This window comes from Tursiops truncatus, chromosome 15 (assembly GCF_011762595.2).
Source record: "Tursiops truncatus isolate mTurTru1 chromosome 15, mTurTru1.mat.Y, whole genome shotgun sequence".
In the NCBI taxonomy this organism is placed as follows: Eukaryota; Metazoa; Chordata; class Mammalia; order Artiodactyla; family Delphinidae; genus Tursiops; species Tursiops truncatus.
In genome coordinates, this window is record NC_047048.1 from 59364110 (window position 1) to 59387489 (window position 23380).

General features: G+C 48.0%; 1 protein-coding gene across 3 annotated transcripts; it reads left to right on the forward strand.

Annotated features, from left to right (window-relative positions):
* The first annotated feature begins 222 nt into the window (after positions 1 to 222).
* C15H20orf96 (chromosome 15 C20orf96 homolog) lies at positions 223 to 19759 on the forward strand. Of its 3 annotated transcripts, none has more exons than XM_073792837.1 (10): positions 223 to 405; positions 976 to 1093; positions 8576 to 8688; positions 13165 to 13323; positions 13802 to 13901; positions 14798 to 14955; positions 15036 to 15137; positions 15298 to 15384; positions 16109 to 16227; positions 16855 to 18124. In XM_073792837.1, the coding sequence occupies exons 2-10, from the start codon at positions 1066 to 1068 to the stop codon at positions 16907 to 16909; spliced, it is 921 nt and encodes a 306-aa protein (XP_073648938.1). In that variant the 5' UTR covers positions 223 to 405; positions 976 to 1065; the 3' UTR covers positions 16910 to 18124. The 3 variants fall into 3 exon arrangements, with proteins under 3 accessions (XP_073648938.1, XP_073648939.1, XP_033696311.1); XM_033840420.2 differs by lacking the exon at positions 16855 to 18124 and adding an exon at positions 19401 to 19759 and having other exon boundaries at positions 225 to 405; XM_073792838.1 differs by lacking the exons at positions 15036 to 15137; positions 16855 to 18124 and adding an exon at positions 19401 to 19759 and having other exon boundaries at positions 224 to 405.
* Positions 19760 to 23380: the final 3621 nt, after the last annotated feature.

Below are 23380 nucleotides of genomic sequence, written 5' to 3' on the forward strand. Positions count from 1 at the left end.
ATCGGGGCCCCAAGGCCTCCGGACTCTTCTTCCATTCCCCCTAATGGCGCGCGTCTCTCCGAAGTACGTAAAAGGCGTATGAAGGGGCTGTGGACCGCGCATGCGTGCGCCCAACCTATCTCTGGCTGGGTCCTCGCCGGGTGTTGTCCCAAGGCCTTTTGACCCCGCCCCCCGCCCCCCCCCCCCGCCCCATCTCCCGAGCCCCGCCTCTCCCTCGAGCTCTCCAGCCCCTGCTTGGCTTGTGTCCCTAGTGGGTGAGATTTCGGCTTCGAGACCCCATGCCAGTTTCACGTTTGCTGCTTGCATCCCGTGGGTTGGGAATGATGGGAGTTCTTTCCCGCCCCAACACTTTCCAGACTCAACCACGCTGGGATTTGCTCCACAGTCCCCCAGTTCCAGGTTCTGGTGAGTCCAAGAGGGCTAGGTGGTATGTGGGTGGGGCTTGCTGACCCTGGGCTTGCAGTCAGCTTGCTCTCAACGCCCACGGCGGTGACTGTCCTGGGCAATAGAATCCAGAAACCTGAATTCCAGGCCCGGCTCTGTCATGCATTTGCTGTGGGACCCGGGGCGTGGCTCTGAAGCTCAGTTTTCTCACCACCTATCAGGATGTAAGGGTGTATTATGCTGCTCTCTTATTTATCTCTGATTGCTTTCCTGTTGGGTCTTTTCCATGCCTTCTGTTTCTCACAGTTCTTAGCACCTCCCAGCCGATGTGCTTAGTAAATTCTGGCTGGCTGCTGAAAAAGTGATAGCTAACACTTATGGAACACTTACCACATGCTTTACAGATATCATCTTTTGGAATTTTTGTACCAACCTGTGGAGGTAGCTTTTATAATTAGATCCAGTTTACAGATGAGAAAATTGAGGCTCAGAGAGGTAAATCCACTTGGTCAAGGTTACAGATATCTGTAAGGGGGTAAGCTGGGATTTGAGCCCATGAGTTGTGTGACTGATTTGTGTTATGTCTGGTAGGATTATGTTCCATGGCAGCGGTCCAAGCAGAAAGCCAAGCCATCTACTCTGCCTCCGATCCCACGAGCTGTCAACACTCAGAAAAGCAAAATGAAGACCTGGACTACCGTCCAGCCAGGTGGGCAGAGGCACTTGGGTGCTGGTGGAGTTGGGGACAGGATGGAGTGGATGCTCTTGGCCCTTGGTGACAACATTTATATCAGGGTAGGCTAATTGCTATAACAAACAATCCCCAGATTTCAAGTATTGATACAGAAACATATTTCTCATTTATGTCGAAGTACATTTGTGGATCTAGCGGGGAGGGAGTAATCTTTTTCATGTGATCATTCAGGGATCTAGGCTCCTTCACCTTGTGACAATGACATTTTTTAAGGCCTTGAAGTCCTCTGCTGGGTACTTTTGCATCCAGCAGAGAGAGAAGAGAGAGAGCAAGAACATGGATGATCCTGTGTGTATTTCTTTTTCAGGGCATAGACTTGAAGTGACACACATCACTTCTACTCATATTCCAGTGTCCATAACTCAGTCACATGCCTACCCTTAACCACAAGGGAAGATGGGAAATATAGTCCAGCTATGTGTCCAGGAGGAAAAGAAAACAGGGTTTGGTGAACTTGGGATAATCTCTGCCACATCACTGTCATGCCTTCCAGGGGAGTTCTGAGGCCTTGGCTCAGGCAGACACGGGTTCAGGCCTTGGCTCTCCCATCTGCTCTCTTGGGAAAGTGAGAGAGATGAATGAGTTTTTGTTTTCTCATTTGTAAAATGAGGACACTAATCCTTACCTGATAGGATTGTTGTGAGAATTAAATGAGAAGATCTGTGTAAAGCATTGTTATTCAGACCCAACACTCCTTTTAATGACAAATATTACAAATATTTTGTAATATTCCTTTAGTATCCTGAAATAAACTTCATAGATAATATAACCTACCTACATATATAATTTTTAAATATTAATTTAATACCATAACTGTAAAGGAAATGGAAAGTTATTTATAGTTAAATAAAGTATATTTCAGTATGTAAATGCTCAGGATGGAGTCCATTAGAAGACATTAGAAAGTCTTCAGAAACTTACTCATAGATGTGGAGTCATGGTGAACATAACAGTTGCAAATGCAGAGTGACACACGATGGGAAATCAGGGACTCAAAATACCAAGAGGGATTTTTCATTGCAACTGTGATTTCCAAAGTGGTGCCCATCTCTTGGTAAAGTTCTAAACAAAAAAAGCACAATCTTCCCTTGATTGTAGCTGCTTTCTTGGAAAATTCAGCATTATAGTAAAACCCTGAAAAATATTCTTTGTGGCTATATGTAAAACAGAGTCAGGTTCTGGGATCAGATTGTTATAAATAGGGGTTTTACCTATGTCATATCTAGTAGGACTTAGGAGAGTTATGCAGGACAGGAGAATTCTATGTTCTATGGGGTTGTCCTGTTCTGGGGGATATCTCGTGTCCCTGGCCCCCACCTATAGATGCCAGTTGGGCCCCCAATGAGAACCCACAGATCCCCCCCCCGCCAATATATCTAAAACACCCCTGTTGAGAGTCATTGATATAAAGTGATGAGCACAAGACCTGGTGGTAGTTTTTTTTTTTTTTGCCGTACACGGGCCTCTCACTGTTGCGGCCTCTCCCGTTGCAGAGCACAGGCTCCGGACGCGCAGGCTCAGTGGCCATGGCTCACGGGCCCAGCCGCTCCGCGGCATGTGGGATCTTCCTGGACCAGGGCCCGAACCCGTGTCCCCTACGTCGGCAGGCGGACTCTCAACCACTGTGCCACCAGGGAAGCCCAAGACCTGGTGGTAGTGACAGAATTTTTGTCTTTGGTCCTATACCCTATTCAAACAGCATCTACAAGGAAACTCTTGCCCTTTTCTTTCACTGGGGAAGTGGTGAGGTATGTAACAGACACACCCACAAACAGAACAAGAGCAGTTACCGTATACCAAGCACTTACTATGTGCTAGATACTGTTCTCAACACTTTACACCTGTCACTTTATTTAATCTTCCCAACAACCCCATGAGGTGAGTGCTGTCGTTATCACCTCCTCTTACAGATGAGGAACCTGAGGCACAGACAGGTGTAACTCCCAAGGTCACAGGTAGGATGGGCACATCCAGGCTGTGATATTTGGCAGTTTGGCTCCAGGACCCACAGTCAACCACTGGAGAAATGAAGTAAAAAATAAATGTAAAATGTAAAACAGTAAAACTTTTAGAAAAAAACATAGGAGAGAAAAATCTTTGGGACTGATGGCCAAGTGAAGAGTTCTTTGACTTTACACAAACAGCTGGATCCATAAAAGAAAAATGAAATAAATGGACAAGTTGGACTTCATCAAAATTTAAGACTTTTGTTCTTTGAAAGACTCTGTTAAGAGTATGAAAAGACAAGCTACAGACTTGGAAAAAATGTTTGCAAACCACATATCTGACAAAGGACTGCTTTGTAGAATATATTGGGAACCATCAAAACTCACTAGAAAACCAATTCAGTTAGAAAATGGGCAAAAGACATGAAGAGGCATTTCACCCGAAGAGGAAATACACATGGTAAATAAGCACGTGAAAAGATGTTCAACATCATTATCCATTAAGGCTATGCAAATTAAACCACAATGAGGTGTCACTGCACACCTATAAGAATGGGTAAAATGGAAAATAGTAGTAACACCAAATGTTGGCAACGAGGAGAAACTGGGTCATGCATACATTGCTTGTGGGTATGTGAAATGGAGCTGCCATTCTGGAAAAGAATATGGCAGTTTCCTATGAAACTAAACACACATTTCCCATAATGATCCAACAATTGCACTCTTGGGCATTTGTTCCAGAGACGTGAAACTTATGGTCACACAAAAACCAGTGCAAGAGCATATCCAAAAGGATAAAATACCTTAGGTAGGAATAAACCTACCTAAGGAGACAAAAGACCTGTATGCAGAAAACTATAAGACACTGATGAAAGAAATTAAAGATGATACAAACAGATGGAGGGATATACCATGTTCTTGGGTTGAAGAATCAACATTGTGAAAATGACTATACTACCCAAAGCAATCTACAGATTCAATGCAATCCTTATCAAACTACCACTGGCATTTTTCACAGAACTAGAACAAAAAATTCCACAATTTGTATGGAAACACAAAAGACCCTGAATAATAAAGCAATCTTAAGAAAGAAAAATGGAGTTGGAGGAATCAGGCTCCTTGACTTCAGACTATACTATAAAGCTACATTAATCAAGACAGTATGGTACTGGCACAAAAACAGAAATATAGATCAATGGAACAGGATAGAAAGCCCAGAGATAAACCCATGCACATATGGTCACCTTATCTTTGGTAAAGGAGGCAAGAATATACAGCGGAGAAAAGACAGCCTCTTCAATAAGTGGTGCTGGGAAAACTGGACAGCTACATGTAAAAGAATGAAATTAGAACACTCCCTAACACCATACACAAAATAAACTCAAAATGGATTAAGGACCTAAATATAAGGCCAGACACTATAAAACTCTTAGAGGAAAACATAGGCAGAACACTCTATGACATACATCACAGCAAGATCCTTTTTGACCCACCTCCTGAAATGAAAATAAAAACAAAAATAAACACATGGGACCTAATGAAACTTAAAGGCTTTTGCACAGCAAAGGAAACCATAAACAAGATGAAAAGACATCCCTCCGAATGGGAGAAAATATTTGCAAATGAAGCAACTGACAAAGGATTAATCTCCAAAATTTACAAGCAGCTTATGCAGCTCAATCTCAAAAAACAAACAACCCAATACAAAAATGGGCAGAAGACCTAAACAGACATTTCTCCAAAGAAGATATACAGATTGCTAACAAACACATGAAAGGATGCTCAACATCACTAATCATTAGAGAAATGCAAATCAAAACTACAATGAGGTATCACCTCACACCAGTCAGAATGGCCATCATCAAAAAATCTACAAACAATAAATGCTGGAGAAGGTGTGGAGAAAAGGGAACCCTGTTGCACTGTTGGGGGAAATGTAAATTGATACAGCCACTATGGAGAACAGTATGGAGGTTCCTTAAAAAACTAAAAATAGAACTACCATACAGCCCAGCAATCCCACTACTGGGCATATACCCTGAGAAAACCATAATTCAAAGAGTCATGTACCACAGTGTTCATTGTAGCTCTATTTACAATAGCCAGGACATGGAAGCAACCTAAGTGTCCATCGACAGATGAATGGATAAAGAAGATGTGGCACATATATACAATGGAATATTACTCAGCCATAAAAGGAAATGAAATTGAGTTATTTGTAGTGAGGTGGATGGACCTAGAGTCTGTCATACAAAGTGAAGTAAGTCAGAAAGAGAAAAACAAAGACCGTATGGTAACACATATATATGGAATCTATAAAAAAATAAAGGTTCTGAAAAATCTAGGGGCAGGACAGGAATAAAGATGCAGATGTAGAAAATGGACTTGACACTGGGAGGGGGAAGGGTAAGCTGGGACAAAAAGAGAGTGGCATGGACATATGTACACTACCAAATGTAAAATACATAGCTAGTGGGAAGCAGCCACATAGCACAGGGAGAGCAGCTTGGTGCTTTGTTACCACCTAGAAGGGTGGGATAGGGAGGGTGGAGGGAGATACAAGAGGGAGGAGATATGGGGATATATGTATATGTATAGCTGATTCACTTTGTTATACAGCAGAAACTAACACACCATTGTAAAGCAATTATACTCCAATAAAGATGTTAAAAAAAAAAAAAGACGATGTGGTGTGTATACACACACAGACGCGGGCGCGCACACACGCACACACACACACACAGGAATACTACACAGCCATAAAAAAGAATGAAATAATGCCATTTGCAGCAACATGGATGGACCTAGAGATTACCATACTAAGTGAAGTGAATCAGAAAGACAAATATCGTATGATATCATTTATATGTGGAACCTAAAATATGATACAAATGAACTTATTTACAAAACAGAAACAGACTCACAGACATAGAAAACAAACTTATGGTTACCAAAGGGGAAAGGTGGGTGTAGAGATAAATTAGAAGTTTGGGATTAGCAGATACAAACTAGTATATATAAAATAGATAAACAACAAGGTCCTACTGTATACCATAGGGAATTATATTCAATATCTTGTAATAAACTATAATGGAAAAGAATATGAAAAGTATATATATATATATGTATATATATATATAAAAACTGAATCACTTTGCTGTACATCAGAAACTAAGACAACTTGTAAATCAACTGTACTTCAATTTTAAAAAGTGAAAAAAATAAAAAGTGCATGAAAGTTCCAGAGTAGCCTTATTCATAATACCCCCAAACTGGAAACAATCCAGATGTCCTTTAATGAGTGAGTAGTTAAACAAACTATGGTGGGCTTCCCTGGTGGCGCAGTGGTTGGGAGTCCGCTTGCCGATGCAGGGGACATGGGTTCGTGCCCCGGTCTGGGAGGATCCCGCATGCCGCGGTCTGGGAGGATCCCGCATGCCGCGGAGCGGCTGGGCCCGTAAGTCATGGCCGCTGAGCCTGCGCCTCCGGAGCCTGTGCTCCGCAACGGGAGAGGCCGCAGCAGTGAGAGGCCCGTGTACCGCAAAAAAACCCCAAAAAACAACAACAACAACAAAAAACAAACGATGGTACATCCATTCCATAGCATGTAGTACTGTTCAGCAAGAAGGAAAGAACTTTTGATACATTCACTAACTTGGATGAATCTCCAGAGAATTATGCTGAGTAAAAAAAGCCTATCTCAGAAGTGACATACTGTATGACTCCATTTGTATAACCATCTGGGAATGACAGAATTTGTAGAAATGGAGAACAGATTAGTGATTGACATAGGTAGGGGGAGCATGGAAGGGGAGGGAAGTGGGTGTGGCAATAAAAGGCAGCATTATAGATCCTTGTGGTTGTGGAAATGTTCTGTCTTTCAGTGTTCTGGTTGTGATATTGTACTTAGTTTTGCAAGATGTTACGGTCGGGAAAAATTGGGTTAAGGGAACATAGGGTTTCTCTGCATTATTTCTTAAGTAAATGTAATCTGAATTTATTTAAAAATAAAAAGTTTAATTACAAAAATAATAAATCAGGGCTACCACCATTAATGAAAAGAAATACTCCTTATTAAAGCAATAAATCTTGCTAAGTATTTAAGTTCAGCTTACAAATGTTATAATTTTTAAAAACCCTTGTGAAGGGGGTTTTGGAAGTTGGTTAATTAAATTCTCCTAAATCGTTTAAGCCACCTTTAAAATTTAATATATTCACTTTCATTTTCAAAGAGTTCACTTGTTCTGATGAACAAAACCATTGGGTATTTAATGTAATTCTTGTATATCTAATAAATAAACTTCTAAATATGGATAATCTTATGTTCATTTAAAAATTGTAATTTATACACATTTAATAAGAGTGTATTAAACCTTTCAACTCAAGACAAATCTAAATCAAAATCTCACTTACACATTTTAAATTAGAACCACAAAATTAATCTATTAATCACTCCATCTCTCAAACAATACAATTCAATACCAGATACATACAGATAATTCATAACTTTAACACAAAATTACTCTAATTTTACTTTGTCACTTCAACACTTAATACTAAATTAAGGATATTGATCCATAAAAGAAATAATATTTTTCAAAAATGAACTGGGTTGCGCCTCCAACAGAGATGTTGGCGGGGGCTGACAAGGCAGCAGTAGCGTTTGTGGTCATCTGTGTGATTTGCCTCATAACTGCACAGGATGCGTGGAGAGGAAGCAGGGATTCTCAGAACATGCCCTCCTAATGCCTTCTTCCGATCTGAATTATTTTCGTGTACTTCTCATCCGGCAGGACCACAGCTTTTACAGGTATTCCGGAGACAGCTGGTTAGCATTTTGCACGGCTCCTGTGCCTTTATCTGATGCTGTGGTCCTGATCCCAATTCTCAGGTCATTGGTAATAACAGTGACAGCTAGTAATTTATATTTAGCACTGAATATGGGTTAGGCACTATTCCAAATACTTTATAGTAACTTCTTTTTTAATTTCACTACAACTCTGTGAGGTAGGCATGATGATTATTTCTGTTTTACAGATGGGAAAGCTGAGGGACAGAGAGGTCATGTGACCTACCTAAGGTCATATAGCTAGTAGAAGGCAGAATTCAGATTCAAACCCAGGCTGTCTGCTTCATTAGTTGTTGCTATTAACCCCTACCCCTTCTGAGCTTGCCACCGGCCAGCTTGGTGGGAGAGATTGGGGATGTCTGGCCATCTCCTGCTGCTACCCCTCTCCTCCCCTCTGTTCAACCCCACCGTCACTGTGGTATGTGGAAGTCTCCTGGGCTTCTCTGTCCGTTATAACAAGGCTCAGAGTGGGGCCTGGGAGCTAACTGATGGATGTGAGCTTCATTCCTCAGTCTCACTGTCGTACATTATAAGGACATGAGTGGATGGCATTGGGGTTTCTCATGGCTGGTGCCTTCTCTGGGACCTGACCCCAGACCTGCCTCTACCCTCACACTCTCTCTGTCCTTTCCTATACCCTAGGGTTGCAATCCAAGCCCACCTTGTGGATGACAAGTCAGCCGAGGAATCCACTAGAACTGCGCAGAGGAAAGTTGGACTCGGGGAAGACACAGACCAAAATCCGACTAGTGAGAGTATGACGAGCATCTTTCCGCAGGCACCAGGGCCCAGGGCAGGGGGCGGGGGATGGTGATAGCAAACACGCACTGAGCACTTCATGGGTGCCTGACTTGACCCCTCATCCCCACAGCAACCCCGTGGGCACGCTTATCATCATCCCTCTTCTCCAGATGGGGAAACCGAGGTGCAGGGAGATGACACAGACCACGCAGCTAGAAAATGCAGTACCAGGGGTCAAAGCCAGTTAGGCAAACGGCAGTTTGCCTTTGTTTTTGTATTTTTTGGCCGCGCTGCAAGGCATGTGGGATCTTAGTTCCCTGACCAGGGATCGAACCTGCGCCCCCTGCATTGGGAGCACAGAGTCTTTTTTTTTTTGGGAGCACAGAGTCTTAACCACTGGACCACTAAGGAAGTCCCTTGCTTTTGTGTTTAAGACTCAGGAAAATGATCAGAATCACTTTTTTTTTTTTAACATTAATGACTGCAATGCATTAAAACATGAAATATATGAACATCTATGAAAGAACAAATAAAACCAACTCGCTGTTCACCTTTGGAGGATCCCAGGGAAACAAATCACTAATTTTTTTTTTTTGACTTAAAACAATAGAAATTTATTGTCTCACAGTTCTGGAGGCCAGAAGTCCAAGATCAATGTGTTGGCAAGACTGTGCTCCCTCTGAGCAGAATCACTTTTTATTTTACTGCATTAGGAACACAATTTAGTGGCTTGTTCCTTTTAAAATTTCCAGTAAATTAGCCTTTTACGGAATACAGTGCATCTTAAAGCAAGGCTTAGGAGCTTACTATTAAAAATTTTCACATCAACTAATAGAACTTTTGATAATTGATTTTCTTACCATCCATTGTTTTTTTATGGCTTCTGAACATTGTTTCAAAGTATTTGAAATGACTAGAAGAAGAGGGGGCTTTTGTGTCCATAGGAGAAAGTAAAATACCAAATACTATAAATACTACAAAATACTATAGAAGAATTCTTAACTTCTTCAGGAAAGTTTTTAATATGAGTCAATGAACAATGACTGTTATATAAAGAAATAGGGAAAAATGTATTTGCCTTGAAACCTTTTTTTTCCTTTAACCTTCAATTTTGCAAAAATGGTTTAGAGGCAGCCCTGCATTCGTAAAGTAGGAACTCATATTTCTGATGTTATTTTTTTAATTTTTATTTTTTTGCGGTATGTGGGCCTCTCACTGTTGTGGCCTCTCCCATTGCGGAGCACAGGCTCCGAACGTGCAGGCTCAGCGGCCATGGCTCACAGGCCCAGCCGCTCCGCGGCATGTGGGATCTTCCCGGACCGGGGCACAAACCCGTGTCCCCTGCATTGGCAGGCGGACTCTCAACCACTGTGCCACCAGGGAAGCCCTCTGATGTTATTTTTATCCTGACTTTAGAAGGGTTTATGTGTTTTTGTTTGAAACATGAACTTGGACAATTGGCTCTAAAAATTGTGCTCCTAACCAGTTCCTAATACTGTCTCTTGTAATCATTCATTTGTTTAGTCAACAAATATTTGAGCACCTACTATGTGCCAGACCCTGTTCTAGGTGTGGGGATTCACCAGTGATGTGGACTCTGACCTTAGGGAGCTCACATTCTACTCGGGGAGACAGACAATAAGTAAGACAGATAAAAATGTAATATGTGTAGTGAGGGTTAGAGCTATGAAGAAGTGTAAAATAAGGTTAGGGGCTTAAGAGGCACAGAGGATGGAGTGGCCATGCCTGTTTTAGGAGGGTGGTCAGGGAAGGCTGCTAAGGTGGTGACATCTGAGGGGGAATGTTCCAGGCCAAGAAGCTGGAAGTGCAAAGGCCCTGAGGTTGGTGTGAGGTCAGTGATGGGCCAGGTGATGAGGAAGAAAGATGGTGGGCTGTGGGGGGAAGGAGATAGCTTGTATACAGCCCTGTAGTCCATGATTAGGCTTTGTGTTTGCATAGAGTAAGGCAGGAAGACCCTGGAGGATTCTGAGTAGAGTGGGGAAATGATCTGACTTAGATTTTCACAGGAGTCCTTGGGCTGCTGCTGCTGTGTGCAGAACGGGCTGTGGGGACAAGGGGGAAACAGAGCAAGGGAGTAGAAATGACTCAGTTGGTGTGTTCTTGGATATGAAGTAGGATCCTGACTCTGCCCCTCAGCCTTAGGACAGTCACTTACTCGATCAACAACTCCTGAGAGAATGCCTACGATATGCCAGGCACCAAGCCGGGTGTTGGAGACACAGCCGTGAACACAGCCCTTAGAATCTGTGCTATGATGGAGCTTATACTTTAGTGGGGAGACACATAATAAATGAGTTTAAACCCCCAAGGAATAGTACTCATCAGTTTATTCAACCCATACTTATGGAGCTCCAGGCACTGTCCTGTGTCCTGGAGATACATACAGCTGTGACGAAACAACCAAAGCCCCTGCCCTCCTGGCTGTAAAATTCTAGTTGAGTAGACAGACACGAAACAAGATAATAAGAAAAACATGTTATGCTTGGTAGTGATGAGTCCTAGGAGAAAAATAAATTGGGAAAAGGGGAGACATAATTACAAACTGTAATTATGTAATTACAAATTGGGTAAGGGTCAGGACGGCACAAAGTAGGGTTTCTACCCTAGAGCTGGTGGTCAGGGAAGATCCATTTCTAGAGCAGAGGTCATTAATTCTACACTTTATCAGAATCACCTGGGAGTGGGGCTCAGTGGGCCCGAGACTCAAGAGGCTGGCATTTTTCACAAGATGCTTCTGGTCCCTGTGGGCCATATTTGGAGATGTTTTGGTCTGGAGATGTGAAGGCAAGATGGTGGAGTGGCTAGGAGCCCAGACTTCAAGGACAACGGCTCTGCGATGGGTGACCTTGGGTAAGGTACTGCATCTCTCTGACCCTCAAGTTCTGCTTCTCTAAAGTGGGGATAATAATAGTCCCAAGTGGGCTTCCCTGGTGGCGCAGTGGTTGAGAGTCCATCTGCCGATGCAGGGGACACGGGTTTGTGCCCTGGTCTGGGAAGATCCCACATGCCGCGGAGCGGCTGGGCCCGTGAGCCATGGCCACCGAGCCTGCGCGTCCGGAGCCTGTGCTCCACAACGGGAGAGGCCACAACAGTGAGAGGCCCGCGTACCGCAAAAAAAAAACAAAACCAAAACCAAAAATAATAGTCCCAAGTGAGGTAGGGCATGGGAAGTGCTTAGCACACTTTAGGGTTCATAATACGTACTCTGTGCGTTTGCACTATTACTCATTATCGCGTGAGGAATATGGCAGCTGAGGGCTAGGAAGAGGTAGTTTCTAGCAAAGGACAGAGAAATGAAGAACAGAAGGAATAAAGCAGAGAGCACATAGCCTGGCAGAGGCGGAGGGTGAGAACCGGTGAGAATGGTGACTCGTCCCTGGGTGTGCGAGACGCGCCACTAAGCGGCTTGACTGTGAATATTACCTCATCTGTTTTTTATAGCAGCAGCTCTCTGAAGCCGGTATTAGTTTCCTAACATACGGAATGAGTAGAGCAGGGTTCTGGGAGGCTAACTAACGTGCCCAGGTTCCCTTAGGTGGGAAGTGGCAGAGCTGGCATTTGAACCAAGGTGTGTCGAGGCCTAACATCCACGTCTTGATCGCTGTGAGGTTCAGCCCGCCTTGCGGCCTTAGGCCCACTCAGCTCCTCATCTTAATGTAGTGGAAAGATAGACATTGGGAGTCGGAAGTCTGCCTTTCGAGTTCCGGTGCCACTACTTCCTGTCTGTGCAACTTTGGGGCAGTCATGTAACCCGCCTGAACATCCATCCACCTATCAGTAAAATAGAGCTGGGGAACAGAGGGTTGTTGGAGGGTAAGCTGATACCCTGAGCCGCCTGCTGAGTGAGGCACCCTCAGCGATTGTTCTTGTTGTTATTATTATTGTAGGTTATGTGTACCTGCTTGGGGGCCCTTAGGCAAGTCCCTTAATCCCTTAGAGGCTCATTCTTTTCCCAGGGGCTGTTGTATGAAACAGTCCTCACTCAGCTCAGCTGCCTGACGAGAAATGGTAGCGATTATCATCCACTCTGCCTCTCCTGCTTCTTCTCCAGACAAGGCCCATATCCTCGGCCATCTTCTTTCCTACTTGGGCGTTTTCTATTATTGCTAGTACTATATAGTTCATCGATTCTAAGAAGCCATTGATAATAAGGTGTACCTTTATCTTAATTACCCACTAATAAAATATTTGTCAATTAGACCGTAACACGCCACCAACTGTAAGATATAGCCCCACCTCAGAGTGTAAAATTATGGGAAAATGGGTGTTTCAGAAAGGATGAAATAATTCAAGGTGCTCTGACCCGCAGACAATGGGGAACCGCCGCCCAGCTCGGGTGGCATTTACCAGTCGAGGCCACAAGGGGGCGGATTGCGGCGGGAGGGAAGTGGTCCCTAGGCTCCCGGAGGTTCCGGCCAGCTCCGCGCATCACGTAACACTGCCCCCTTTCCCTGTTCCTCCGCTTGCAGACGATGCTCAGGAACCGGCGAACCGCGCACCAGGAGCTCTGCAACCACGAGGACTTCCTCACCAAGCTCTGTGGGGAACTGATCAAGACCATCCAGGACACGGACGACAGCTCGGCCCTGAAAGTGCGGGTGATGCTGCAGCAGGAGGACGTCTTCACGGTGAGCCCCCACCGTGGCCCCGCAGCCCTGCCTCTGCCCTGCGTTGCGGTCCAGCCCGCGACGCCGCCCTCCTGAGCGCTTGGGCGCCCTCTCCTGCTTTCTCCCGGCCTCTCCCGGCCCATTGCGCAAGCTGCTTCCTCCATGTGGAGGATACATCTCTTACACACTCCGGCCCCCCACCCCACCCCCCGCCCACCTACCTGGGCTTTGGAATCAGACTGGGGGTTGCGGGGGGTGGGGACTCATCCCCATCAGCACTTACTAGCTGGAAGAGTTTGGGTTAACCTCTGAGCCCTGTAAAACTGGGGCACAACTGCACCCACCCCGAAGAGGAGTTGTGCCTGGCACACAGTATGTGTGGGGCTGGGTTTGGAGACTCCTCTGAGGAAGTGCTGAGTCCTCTGACAGTCCGTGCTTTGGCCGCACCAGTGGAGGCTTGGGGTGAGCTGACCCCCCTCCCCGCCCCCCGCTCCCACAGACCATCGCTGACATCTTGGAGTACTCAAACAAGAAGAAGCTGCACCAGATGAAGTGTGAGCTTCAGGAATGGGAGGAGAAGGAGGAATCCAAGATACACAGTAAGAATCCCTGGGGCTGACTCCCTGACCCTCGCCTGGCCCTCTGTGGAGGTCAGCCGCCGGGCATTCCCCTTGCACCTCCCCTTCGGAAACCATCAGGCCCATCACCTCCCTTCTGCTAAGATGCACAGCTGACAGCTTACTTATCAAGCACTTAGCGCTTGCAGGCCCTACGTGCTTTGTTTTTATGGGCTCACTCTCCGTCGTTCCGACTACCTGTAAGGCAGGGAAGTTTTTCTTTTCTCCCGTTTTACAGATGAGGCAACTGAGGGTAAGGGAAATGAAGTAGCCTGTTGAAGGTTATACAGCTAGGAGCCAGCATCCAATCCCAGCCTCCCTCTTTCTTGCCAGCGTCCCTCTGGGAGTCAGTGGCTGGAATAGGTCACTGGCCACAGACCTGCGAGCCTGTGGTTTCTTTCCCCTGAGCAGACTAGAAGCCTTCTGAGGGGAGGGGCAGTGTGTCAGGCAGCCTCAGACGCTGGGGATCCCCTCCATGGAGGGTGGCAGGATAGACTGTCTTAATCCTGCCCTGGTCATGTCTTGGGAGCCAGTGTTGCCGCATTTCACTGGGCTCATTGCCTTGGGAGCGTGTGTATGAGGGGACTGAGGTCCAGAGAGGGAGGGTCTTGGTGAGGGTCATGCAGTGGCATTGGCAGAGCCGGGGCTTGCCGAGGGATCTTGCACTGGGATAGTTTCTTTCCTACCCAGTACTGCCTCTTCTCCTGTGAAGGTAAAGAGCTCTCTAGGGGCTTAACTGTCCACCACCTCCCAGCCTTGTGTGAACTTGCTGCAGCCCAGACCCCAATTCATTGGTCAAGGAGAGCTTTGCCTCTTGGGTCTCCCCAGGGGGGTTCTTGAGGGAGGATCCTGCCTTCTGTCCCTCCTGATCTCTTCAGACCTGGAGCAGCAGGTGGAACAGCTGGATGCCAAGATCGAGAAGGTCCACAAGAAAGTGAGCTTCATGAGCACTTACATGGACCGTGAGTATCCCATCAAGTCGGTCCAGGTTGCCAACCTTGTGCGCCAGCTGCAGCAGGTGAAGAACAGCCAGCAGGTAGGTGAGCCCATGGCCTTGCCTCGCCAGACCATGTGGGAGGCAGGGCTGGTGGCCAACACCCTCCTGCTGACCCCCAGGATGAGCTGGATGACCTCAGTGAGATGTGCAGAATGGTCCTGGCATCTATGTCCAACCAGATTCAGAATAAGAAAAAAAACCTACTGAGGTCTCTGGTGGTGGTGAGTAGCCAGCCACTGTGGCAGGTATCCAGGTCCTGCCCCCAGCCCTGCTTTTTTCCCTGTCCTCTGCCTCCAGGCCCCCCACACACCCACCATACTACCCAGTGTATGGTCGCCCCTGGCGCCAGACTTGGGGGCCAGACCTCTCCTTCCTCTGCAGAAAATCCAGCGTGCTCATCAGGAAACGCTCCTGCAGAAGACTTGGAATAGCCAGCTCATACTGAAATACATGGACAAGTTCCGAGAAGTGAGTGGGCAGCAAAGGTGGTCGTCACCCCTGTGCTAGAGCAGGAGGGTGGGTGGTCCCCAGGACCTGTGGGAGTCAGGCTTGTCCGGATGTGGCGCTCATGAGGTCTCTGACTCTGGTGTTAGCCTTCCTGCTTGGCAGTGCCATTAGTGCCACTTGTCATTCATCTGAGAAGGGGATTCGTGCTGGCCTAGGGTTTGCCTCATTAACAACACCGCCAGCCATGACCCAGCAGCACCATCGCCAAGCATCACCACATGACCATCACTTTAATTTCACTACCCAGCCCCGGTCTCCACCTCTTTAATTCTTGTCATTGACCGTCACTCATGACCAGTGTTAATGAAATCCACCATCACCACCCTCTCGCGGTAATTTTCGTGATCTTGCACCTTCATCAGTTATCCGAGTGAATGGCCTTCATCACCTCCACCAGCCCCCGCTAATTCTCACTGTCAAGCGCTGCCACCCATTTGCAACCTGTCTCCCTTCTCCACGATCCCCTCACCCTTAACCGGAACCATCAAACATCGTCGGTAACTTGTGAGCCAGCCCTGCCCTACACAGCGAGGACCCCCGTCTGGAGTCCGGAAGTCCCAGTGACAAAAGTGACAAAGCCCAGGCCATTTCTGTAGATGAATGAGCAGTAATCCTTGTTCACTTTGCCCTTTTCTCCCTTTGGTCGGGGAATGTTTCGTTTCTCACTTTCCCCTGCTCTCCTCAGCTTATAGACCATTTTGAGGAGGAAATACCCATATTAAGGGCGGAGGTGGAGCAGCTCCAGTTTCAGATCTGGGAACCCCGAGAGACTGTGTTTGCGGACGTTCTGCTTCGGAGATCCAAGTATGTGATCCTTGTGTAGCTACCTCTTAAACTAGCCACGCTCTGGACTCGAAGAAGCTCTCTGTTCTCGGGGAAGGCAGCCTGGTGGAGGAGGCAGGAGGCTGGGTTTTTGCCTTGGCTTTGCCCCTGACTGTGTAGCAGATGTGACCTTTCCCATCTTTGGGCCTTAGTGTCCCATCTCTGCACAGCAGGCTGAGTTAGGTAATCTCTCTGGACCCTTCCAATTCCACATTCCACGTTTCAACCAAGTGGGTCCGCCCCTAAGCTCCTGGGGTGTTCAGGAAGACAGTGTTGAGTGGGGTGGTCGGCTCCAGAGACGAATGGCCTGGAAGGCACACTGCAGGGAAAGAAGGGTGTTCTCTCCGTGGGGCAGAATTCTGGGCCCCAAAGGAAGGACTTCCCTTCTTCCAAAACCAGTTCTCTGCCTGCCCTCCCTTGGGTCAGGCCCTCTGGGTCTGAGGGTGAGGATCCCACCAGGCCACGCCTCTCTATGTGGGGCAGATCTTACCATCTGCAAATTATTTTTCTTCTTCTTAGCTTCTATGTCTATCTCCTTCTCTTCCTCTCCCCTTCTTTCCTCCTCCTCTACCTCCTATTCTTCATTCTCCTCTTATTTTCCTTAAAAAGTACTGTCAAGTTTATGATGTGCCTATGGAGTGCCAGGCACTGTGAGTGCCAGTAACCCTTCGCTCTACCACCATGGAGCCAAGGAGGGGACCAGACATTCATCGATAACGAGCCACCGACAAAGGTCCCGCGGCAACTGACCCCAGAGCTGCTGAAGCAGAGGCATAGACGTGGCGCTGGCAGAGCGTAGCCCGGACAGAGAGGAGTCTGGAGGGTCAAGAGAGGTTTCCCTGAGAATGTGACAGTCTAAACCAAGGTCTGAAGGATGATGCATAGAAGTTCACTGGGCAAAAGGGGCTGAAGGGGGAAACTGAAGGAAGAACATTTCCAGGTGGTGGTGCTGGCGTCTTGGGGGTGTGGTGAGTAGGCACCGTCGTCCTTATCTGAGCTCTGAACACATTGAAATAAGACTGAAAGGAGCAAGGCAGACACGGGCCAGACGCTCACTTTTATTCTGATGAAGCTGATTTTAGAGAAGGTAGCAACAGCTTCTACCTCCAGATATCTTGGCTTCTGAATAGTGAACCCAGAATTAGGCAAGTCGAGCTCCTTGGTCAGCTGTGTTGGAGCAGAGGAGAGTGTCGTCCTTGCAGGCTGCTCGTGGCTGAGAGGGAACAGGGCACCCATGCCCCATCCTATTCTCCAGACTCACTGTTCAGGTCGTTGTACCCCTTTCCAGGGGCAGAGTGAGTAAAGCGAGGCCAGGAGCAGTATGCCTGCTGCTGCCCCTCCACGGGCAGGGAGACACCGGGAATGGGAAGACGCTTTCTCCTCCTAAAACGTGGGAGGGGCGCATCCCTAGGCAGAGCTTCTCCAACCAGAACGTGCACAGGAATCCCCTAGAGATCTCGTTACAAAGCAGATGCTGAACCGGTAGGTCTGGAGTGGGGCTAAGGAGTCAGCATTTCTAAGAAGCTCCTGGGTGAGGCTGACGCTGACAGTCCCTGGGTCACAAGCCGAGCAGTGAGGCTGTGGAGCATGTGTGGTAGGAGGGAACTTGATGTTTACCAGGGGCTGAATGAGGCTGGAATGCAGAGTGGTGGGGAGAGTAACGGGGAGGAAGCAGGACAGCTCAGCCCCTAGGAACCGCCACGCAGGGCCCGGTAGGTAGACCGAGGGAAGAGTTTGGTACTTGACCCTGAAAGCCAAGAAATTGTAAGCTGAGTGGTGACATCAGATTTGCATTCCAAGAAGAGTTATTTTGAAAAGAGGGTGGAGGAGATATTGGAGAGGGGCCAGAGGAGGTGCTGGGAGTCTGGTTGGCAATCGTGTGTGTGTGGGGGGGGGGGGGGTCGGGAGTGGCTTGGCCAGGGTGGGTGGCAGAAGAGAGAGGAGAGATGGATGGAGTGGAGAAGAATTGAAGAAGGTAAACCCGTAGGCCTTGGTGATATTTGGATGTGGGAAGTCAAGGACAGGGAGGTGTCAAGAATGACCCCTGGGTTTCTGGCTTTTGTCACAGGGTGGGTAGTGGTACCAGATCCAGAGAGAGGGAAGGCTGGGGCCGGGGGGTAAAGGATGCTTACGCAGGTCAGTCTGCAGTTGACTGGGACACTGAGTTTAATTTACAGAGACCTCAGCGTGGAGCTGTCAGCTAGGCAGTTGGGGGTACGAGTGTAGATATCAGAAGACAGATACTGACTGGAGATGGAAATTTGGGCATTGCCAGTACAGACATGCATTTTTTTTTTTTACTATTATTTTGAACAATTTCAAATATACAGAAAAGTCCAGAGAGTATTATGATGAATACCCAGTTACCCATCTAGATTTAGAAATAGTTATATTTTTGTCATATTGGCTTCATCTTCATTTCTTCCTTGTTCTTTCTTCTGAAATGTTGTAAATTGCAGACATCCTGACATTTCATGTCTAAATCCTTCAGCGTGCGTCAGTATGTACCATGAGAGTGGGTGAGAGAACTGGGAGGGAGAATGTAATCCTGGAGCCTTGGAAGTGTTCGTGCTGGTCACTGAGATGGGAAGATAGTGCAGATGGGAACCCACTGCTCTCGCTACTGTTACGGAAAGAATAATGCCTGTCATTTACTGAGCACTTATTACATGCTGGCCTGGTCTCATTTAATCTTCCCATCAGTGACTGAAGGTGGACCCTCCCCCCCTTGACAGATGAGGAAACGAGGCTCGCCTGGGGTCTGTCACATAGTGAGTGCTTGTTACATAGGTGCCCAGTGATGTCCAGAGGCTCAGAGGGGAGAAGCAGTGTGCTCAAGGTGACACAGAGTTAGGCTTCCAAACCAGTCATCCTGACTCCAGAGAGAGCGCTCGTCCTGAGGGGCCCCAGCACTTCAGAGCTGAGCTCTTGTTTCCTCTTGGCCTCAGAGCTCTGTGGGGCAACATGAGTCCTGCCAAACCAGTTCCTTTTCCATTTGGACGCGCGCGTGTGTGTGTGTGTGTGTGTGTGTGTGTGTGTGTGTGTGTGTTTGCTGTAAGGTCACAGGTTGTGTTCCTCTGAGGCCGTGCTCCCCTACCTGCAGCTCTGGCACCCCTGCTTGGTGTCTCACACCCCTCTTTGCTGTTTCCTACCAGGTGCACCCCTAACATGGACATCATCCTCAACGTCCCTGTGGAAGAGCTGCTGCCCTTCTAGATGGCGGGGCGATGGGCCACCCCTCCCTCCCTGGTCTCTTCCCCACACCCAGAGCCTTGAGTTCTCTCCTTCCAAGCCCACGTCCCCATCCAGACCCTGGTCTGCAGTTCCTTCCTTCCTCACGCTCCCTCCCTCCGTCCTTTCCTCCCTTGCGTGCTTCCTGTTTCCTGTCCGCTTCCTGCTTCCTTTCCGCTTCCTGCGTCCCCTCTCCCTCCATGCTTTTGGTTGGTGCTTCTACCTGAGCCAGGTAGGAATTCCTAGTCAAGTCCTTTTTACCAATAAAGCTGGGTTTGCCTTTTGCCAGTGCCTGGGGCTTCCTGAGAAGCCTAGGCAGAAGTGGATTTTGTCTTAAGATTAGGGGTGGGCAACTGTGCTGCCTGCATCTGGGGCCCCAAACTTCTTGAGAAGTGCTGGAGCGCCGCCCCCTGCCTGAGGCTCCATGGTTCTGTGGCTCCGGGCCACCCCCTCCCTGGTGCAGTGCGACTCCAGTTTCTCACCTGATTTGTGCCCAGACCTGTTGAGGCCAGTTCCGGGGTGGAGGGGGGATTCCTTGAGTTTGATATACCTGGGAACTTGCTGGACCTTCACTGCTGCTGGCCATCTCTTTTCCAGTCCAGCCGTCTGTCTGTCCACCGCTTCTACCCCAACGGTGTATGGACGTGAACACCAACTCATCCTCAGGTGCCTAGTCAGGCGCTGTTCCCTGCCACATACTCTTTCACGATGGGCTTAAGAGGGGCGCTGCCTGGACCCCTCTCCAGCAAGGGCTTTTGCTCCGGTTACCAGGAGGGCCACTGGCAGGTGGTCTCCAGCTGCCAGTGCCTTCGGGCTTTGCCTTGGCTGCCGAGAGCCGGGCCTCTTCCCACCTTCCATGATGCTTAATGTGCCAACACCAAAGGCTGTTCTGGCTCCAGGGCTGCTTGGAGGGTTGGCTGAAACTGCCCCTGCACCTGCACTGCAGCTTGACTCCTCCCTCTGCCCAGCCCTGTGCACCTCTCTCTCCTCCCTCCTTCAGCCGGTCCCAAGGACACTCAGTAGTCAATGTCCTGTACCCTGTGCTCTGTCTCAGAATTGGCCTCCCTGGGGACCCAGACTGTTCCCACTCCCAAGAGCCTCTGGCCGCTCACAGATCCACTCTGTGTGTTGGGAGACTTTCGGTTACAGGTAACAGAGCATCCAAGTCAAATTGGCCAAAACAGTAAAGGGTTCAGGTACATAAATACTCTAGGTGAGGCAAGGCTTTAACCAGAAGTCAAGCGACGGCACCGAGGGCCTAGTTTCTCTTTCTCTCCTTTGTTCTCCAGGGTGTTTCCTCTTGCTGAGGTCGGCACTCCCTGTGGTCCCAGTATGGCTGCCAGCACCTCCTGGGGTGTAGGATTCCTTGTTCTTGTCCTGCTGGAAATAGAGACAGATAGAAACAGAGACAGTGTCCTGCTAGAAACAGAGACAGTGTCTCTGTCCCAGAACTTTCAGCCCAAGTCTTAAGATTGCTATGACTGGACAGGCTCATATCACATGCCCACCGGGAACTAGCCTAGGAGGTGGAGAGTGCCTACTAATTTAGTCTAGATCATGTACTGGATCCCTAGAGCAGGGGAAGGGGTGGGGGGGGGTAGAGCACATGACCCAGGCTAAGCCAATAGGCACCCCCAGAACCATATGGATCTCCAAGCAGAAATGGACAGTGTTGAACATCATAATAGCAAATGCTTATTAGCTAGAACTTACTTATGCTTTACGTCTATCAACTCATCACATCCTCACAGGAACAACCCTAGGAGGTAGGTATGTTAGCATTTCAATTTTACAGATGAAGAACCCAAAGCATGAAGAGGTAAAGTGACTTTTTCGAAAGTCACCAGGCTAATGTCTGTAAGTGGTGGACAGAGCTGAGCCGCCAGGTGTCATAGGAGCCAATTAAGACAAGTCCAAATTAAAGGAACAGTCAGGCTTCAATCGTTCACTTCCACATGTAAGGAAGAGGCCAAACTGGAGAAGCACTGACATCCCTTCCTTGGATTTTCCCCTTGGAACCAATGGCGCCATCCCATCAGGTGGATCGAAGCTGGAGATGCTCTCACTGCTGGGGGAGCCCCGAAATAAAGGCTCCTTCAGTTTTATGGATCTGGGGGCCACGGGGAGGGGGGGGAATGGGGTGGGAAAGGGAGTGTGGGAAGGGCTAGGAGCAAGAGGGTCCCGACTCCTGAGGCAGAGTGGAGACGTGTCTTCCAGGTTTCCCCCGCCCCCCATAAGGGTGAGGCACCCGAGGAGGGCCTCGGCCGAAGGCAATCCCCTTCCCACTAAAGGTCTCTGAAGAAAGCTGGGATAGGAATGCAGGTTGGGGCAGGGGCTTGAGTCCTTGGCTGTGACCCACTGAGAGACCGCGTGCACTGGCGGCGTACCAGTGCACCAGTGCGGGGAGGCTAACCTTCCCTGCCAGGCCTGCCGGGGAGAGCCTTTGTAATGGCCTACGGTTGTGCCTAAGAAATGAACAGATACACACTACTATATATAAAATAGGTAAACAACAAAGGCCTACCCTGTAGCACAGGGAACTATATTCAGTATCTTCTAACAACCTATAATGGAAAAGAATCTGAACAAGTGTATACGTGTATATATGAATCACTTTACACCTGAAATGAACACAACACTGTAAATCAACTATCCTTCAATCAAAAAATACTTAAAAAATCAGACATAGGTTTTTGGCCGGAAGCTGGATTCCTTATAGTGAAGGGATGACTGAGTTCTGAGGAGGAAAACCAAGAAACGACCTAAGAGCACACAGATTCCCTCACATCACACACAGCCATCGCGCCTCCAGATGTGATGGAGAGAAACCCCACACGTGCATAGCTGTACATGGATGTGCTCCCACTTTTCAGAGTTGCACGTGGGTTTATCCTCACATGTGCAGGTATCGATGTGTATGCACGCGGGTACACACCAGGACTGCCTTCGTCGATAAAAGAAGGACTGATTGCGTGTCTTGCCAGGAATTCTCTGTATTAGTCGCTTTAGCCCCAATAACACTGCTGCGTGAGAAGCAACTGCAGAACTCAGTGGATTGCAGCGGTAAGAGTTTATTCTTCACTCGGGGTCCTCAGGTCGACCGCACTTTCGCTGAACTCAGCTAGGCTGGTTGGGTGGCTCTGCTGTAGGTTGCGGGTCATCTGGGCTTGGCTTCAGACTCTGGGTTAGGCTCAGGGGTGCCCTTGGGCTCTGGGGCTGTCTCGGGTGTGCTTTTCTCAAGGAGGATCACAGGAGCAAACGAGTCAGGCCCACACTTAAGACCTCTGCTTGCATATGTGCTAGCATTTCACTGGGCAAAGGAAGTTAAACGTCCAGGTCCCAAATCAATTAGGCAGAGAAATAGCTCCCCCGCCCCGTGCACCTCCCCTTACCTGCCCGTGGGAGGGTAAGGGAAGTGGATGTTTGCTGCACAGTAACCCGAACGATGGTGCTTTTCTGCTTATAGAGGCAGGGACTGAGCTCCTGGTATTAGTTTTCTATGGCTGCTATGACAAATTATCACAAACTGAAATAAAACAACACAAATGTATTACCTGAACTATCTGTAGGTCAGAAGTCTGACAGATCTCAGAAGGCTAAAATCAAGGTGTCAGCAGGGCTGTCTTCTTTTCTGGAGGCACTAGAGGAGAATCTATTTTCTTGCCTCTTCCAGCTTCTAGAGTCCACTTGTGTTCCTTGGCTTGTGGGGCCCTCCTCCACCTTCAAAACCAGTAACTGCAGATTGAGTCTTTCTCCCATCACATCACTCTGGCCTCTTCTTCTACTTTTAAGGACTCTGTGATGACACTGGCCCGACCAGGATAATTCAGGGTACCCTCTCTTTTTTACGGTCTGCTGATTGGCAATCTTAGTTTTATCTGCAATCATAATTCCTCTTTGCCAT

Bases quoted from the DNA above. Each gene is read 5' to 3' on its own strand.
- C15H20orf96 (XM_033840420.2), top strand. From the start codon at position 1,066: ATGAAGACCTGGACTACCGTCCAGCCAG. The intron at 1,094-8,575 runs GTGGGCAGAGGC...CCTATACCCTAG, and splicing joins CTGGACTACCGTCCAGCCAG to GGTTGCAATCCAAGCCCACC. The intron at 15,138-15,297 runs GTGAGTAGCCAG...CTTCCTCTGCAG, and splicing joins TACTGAGGTCTCTGGTGGTG to AAAATCCAGCGTGCTCATCA.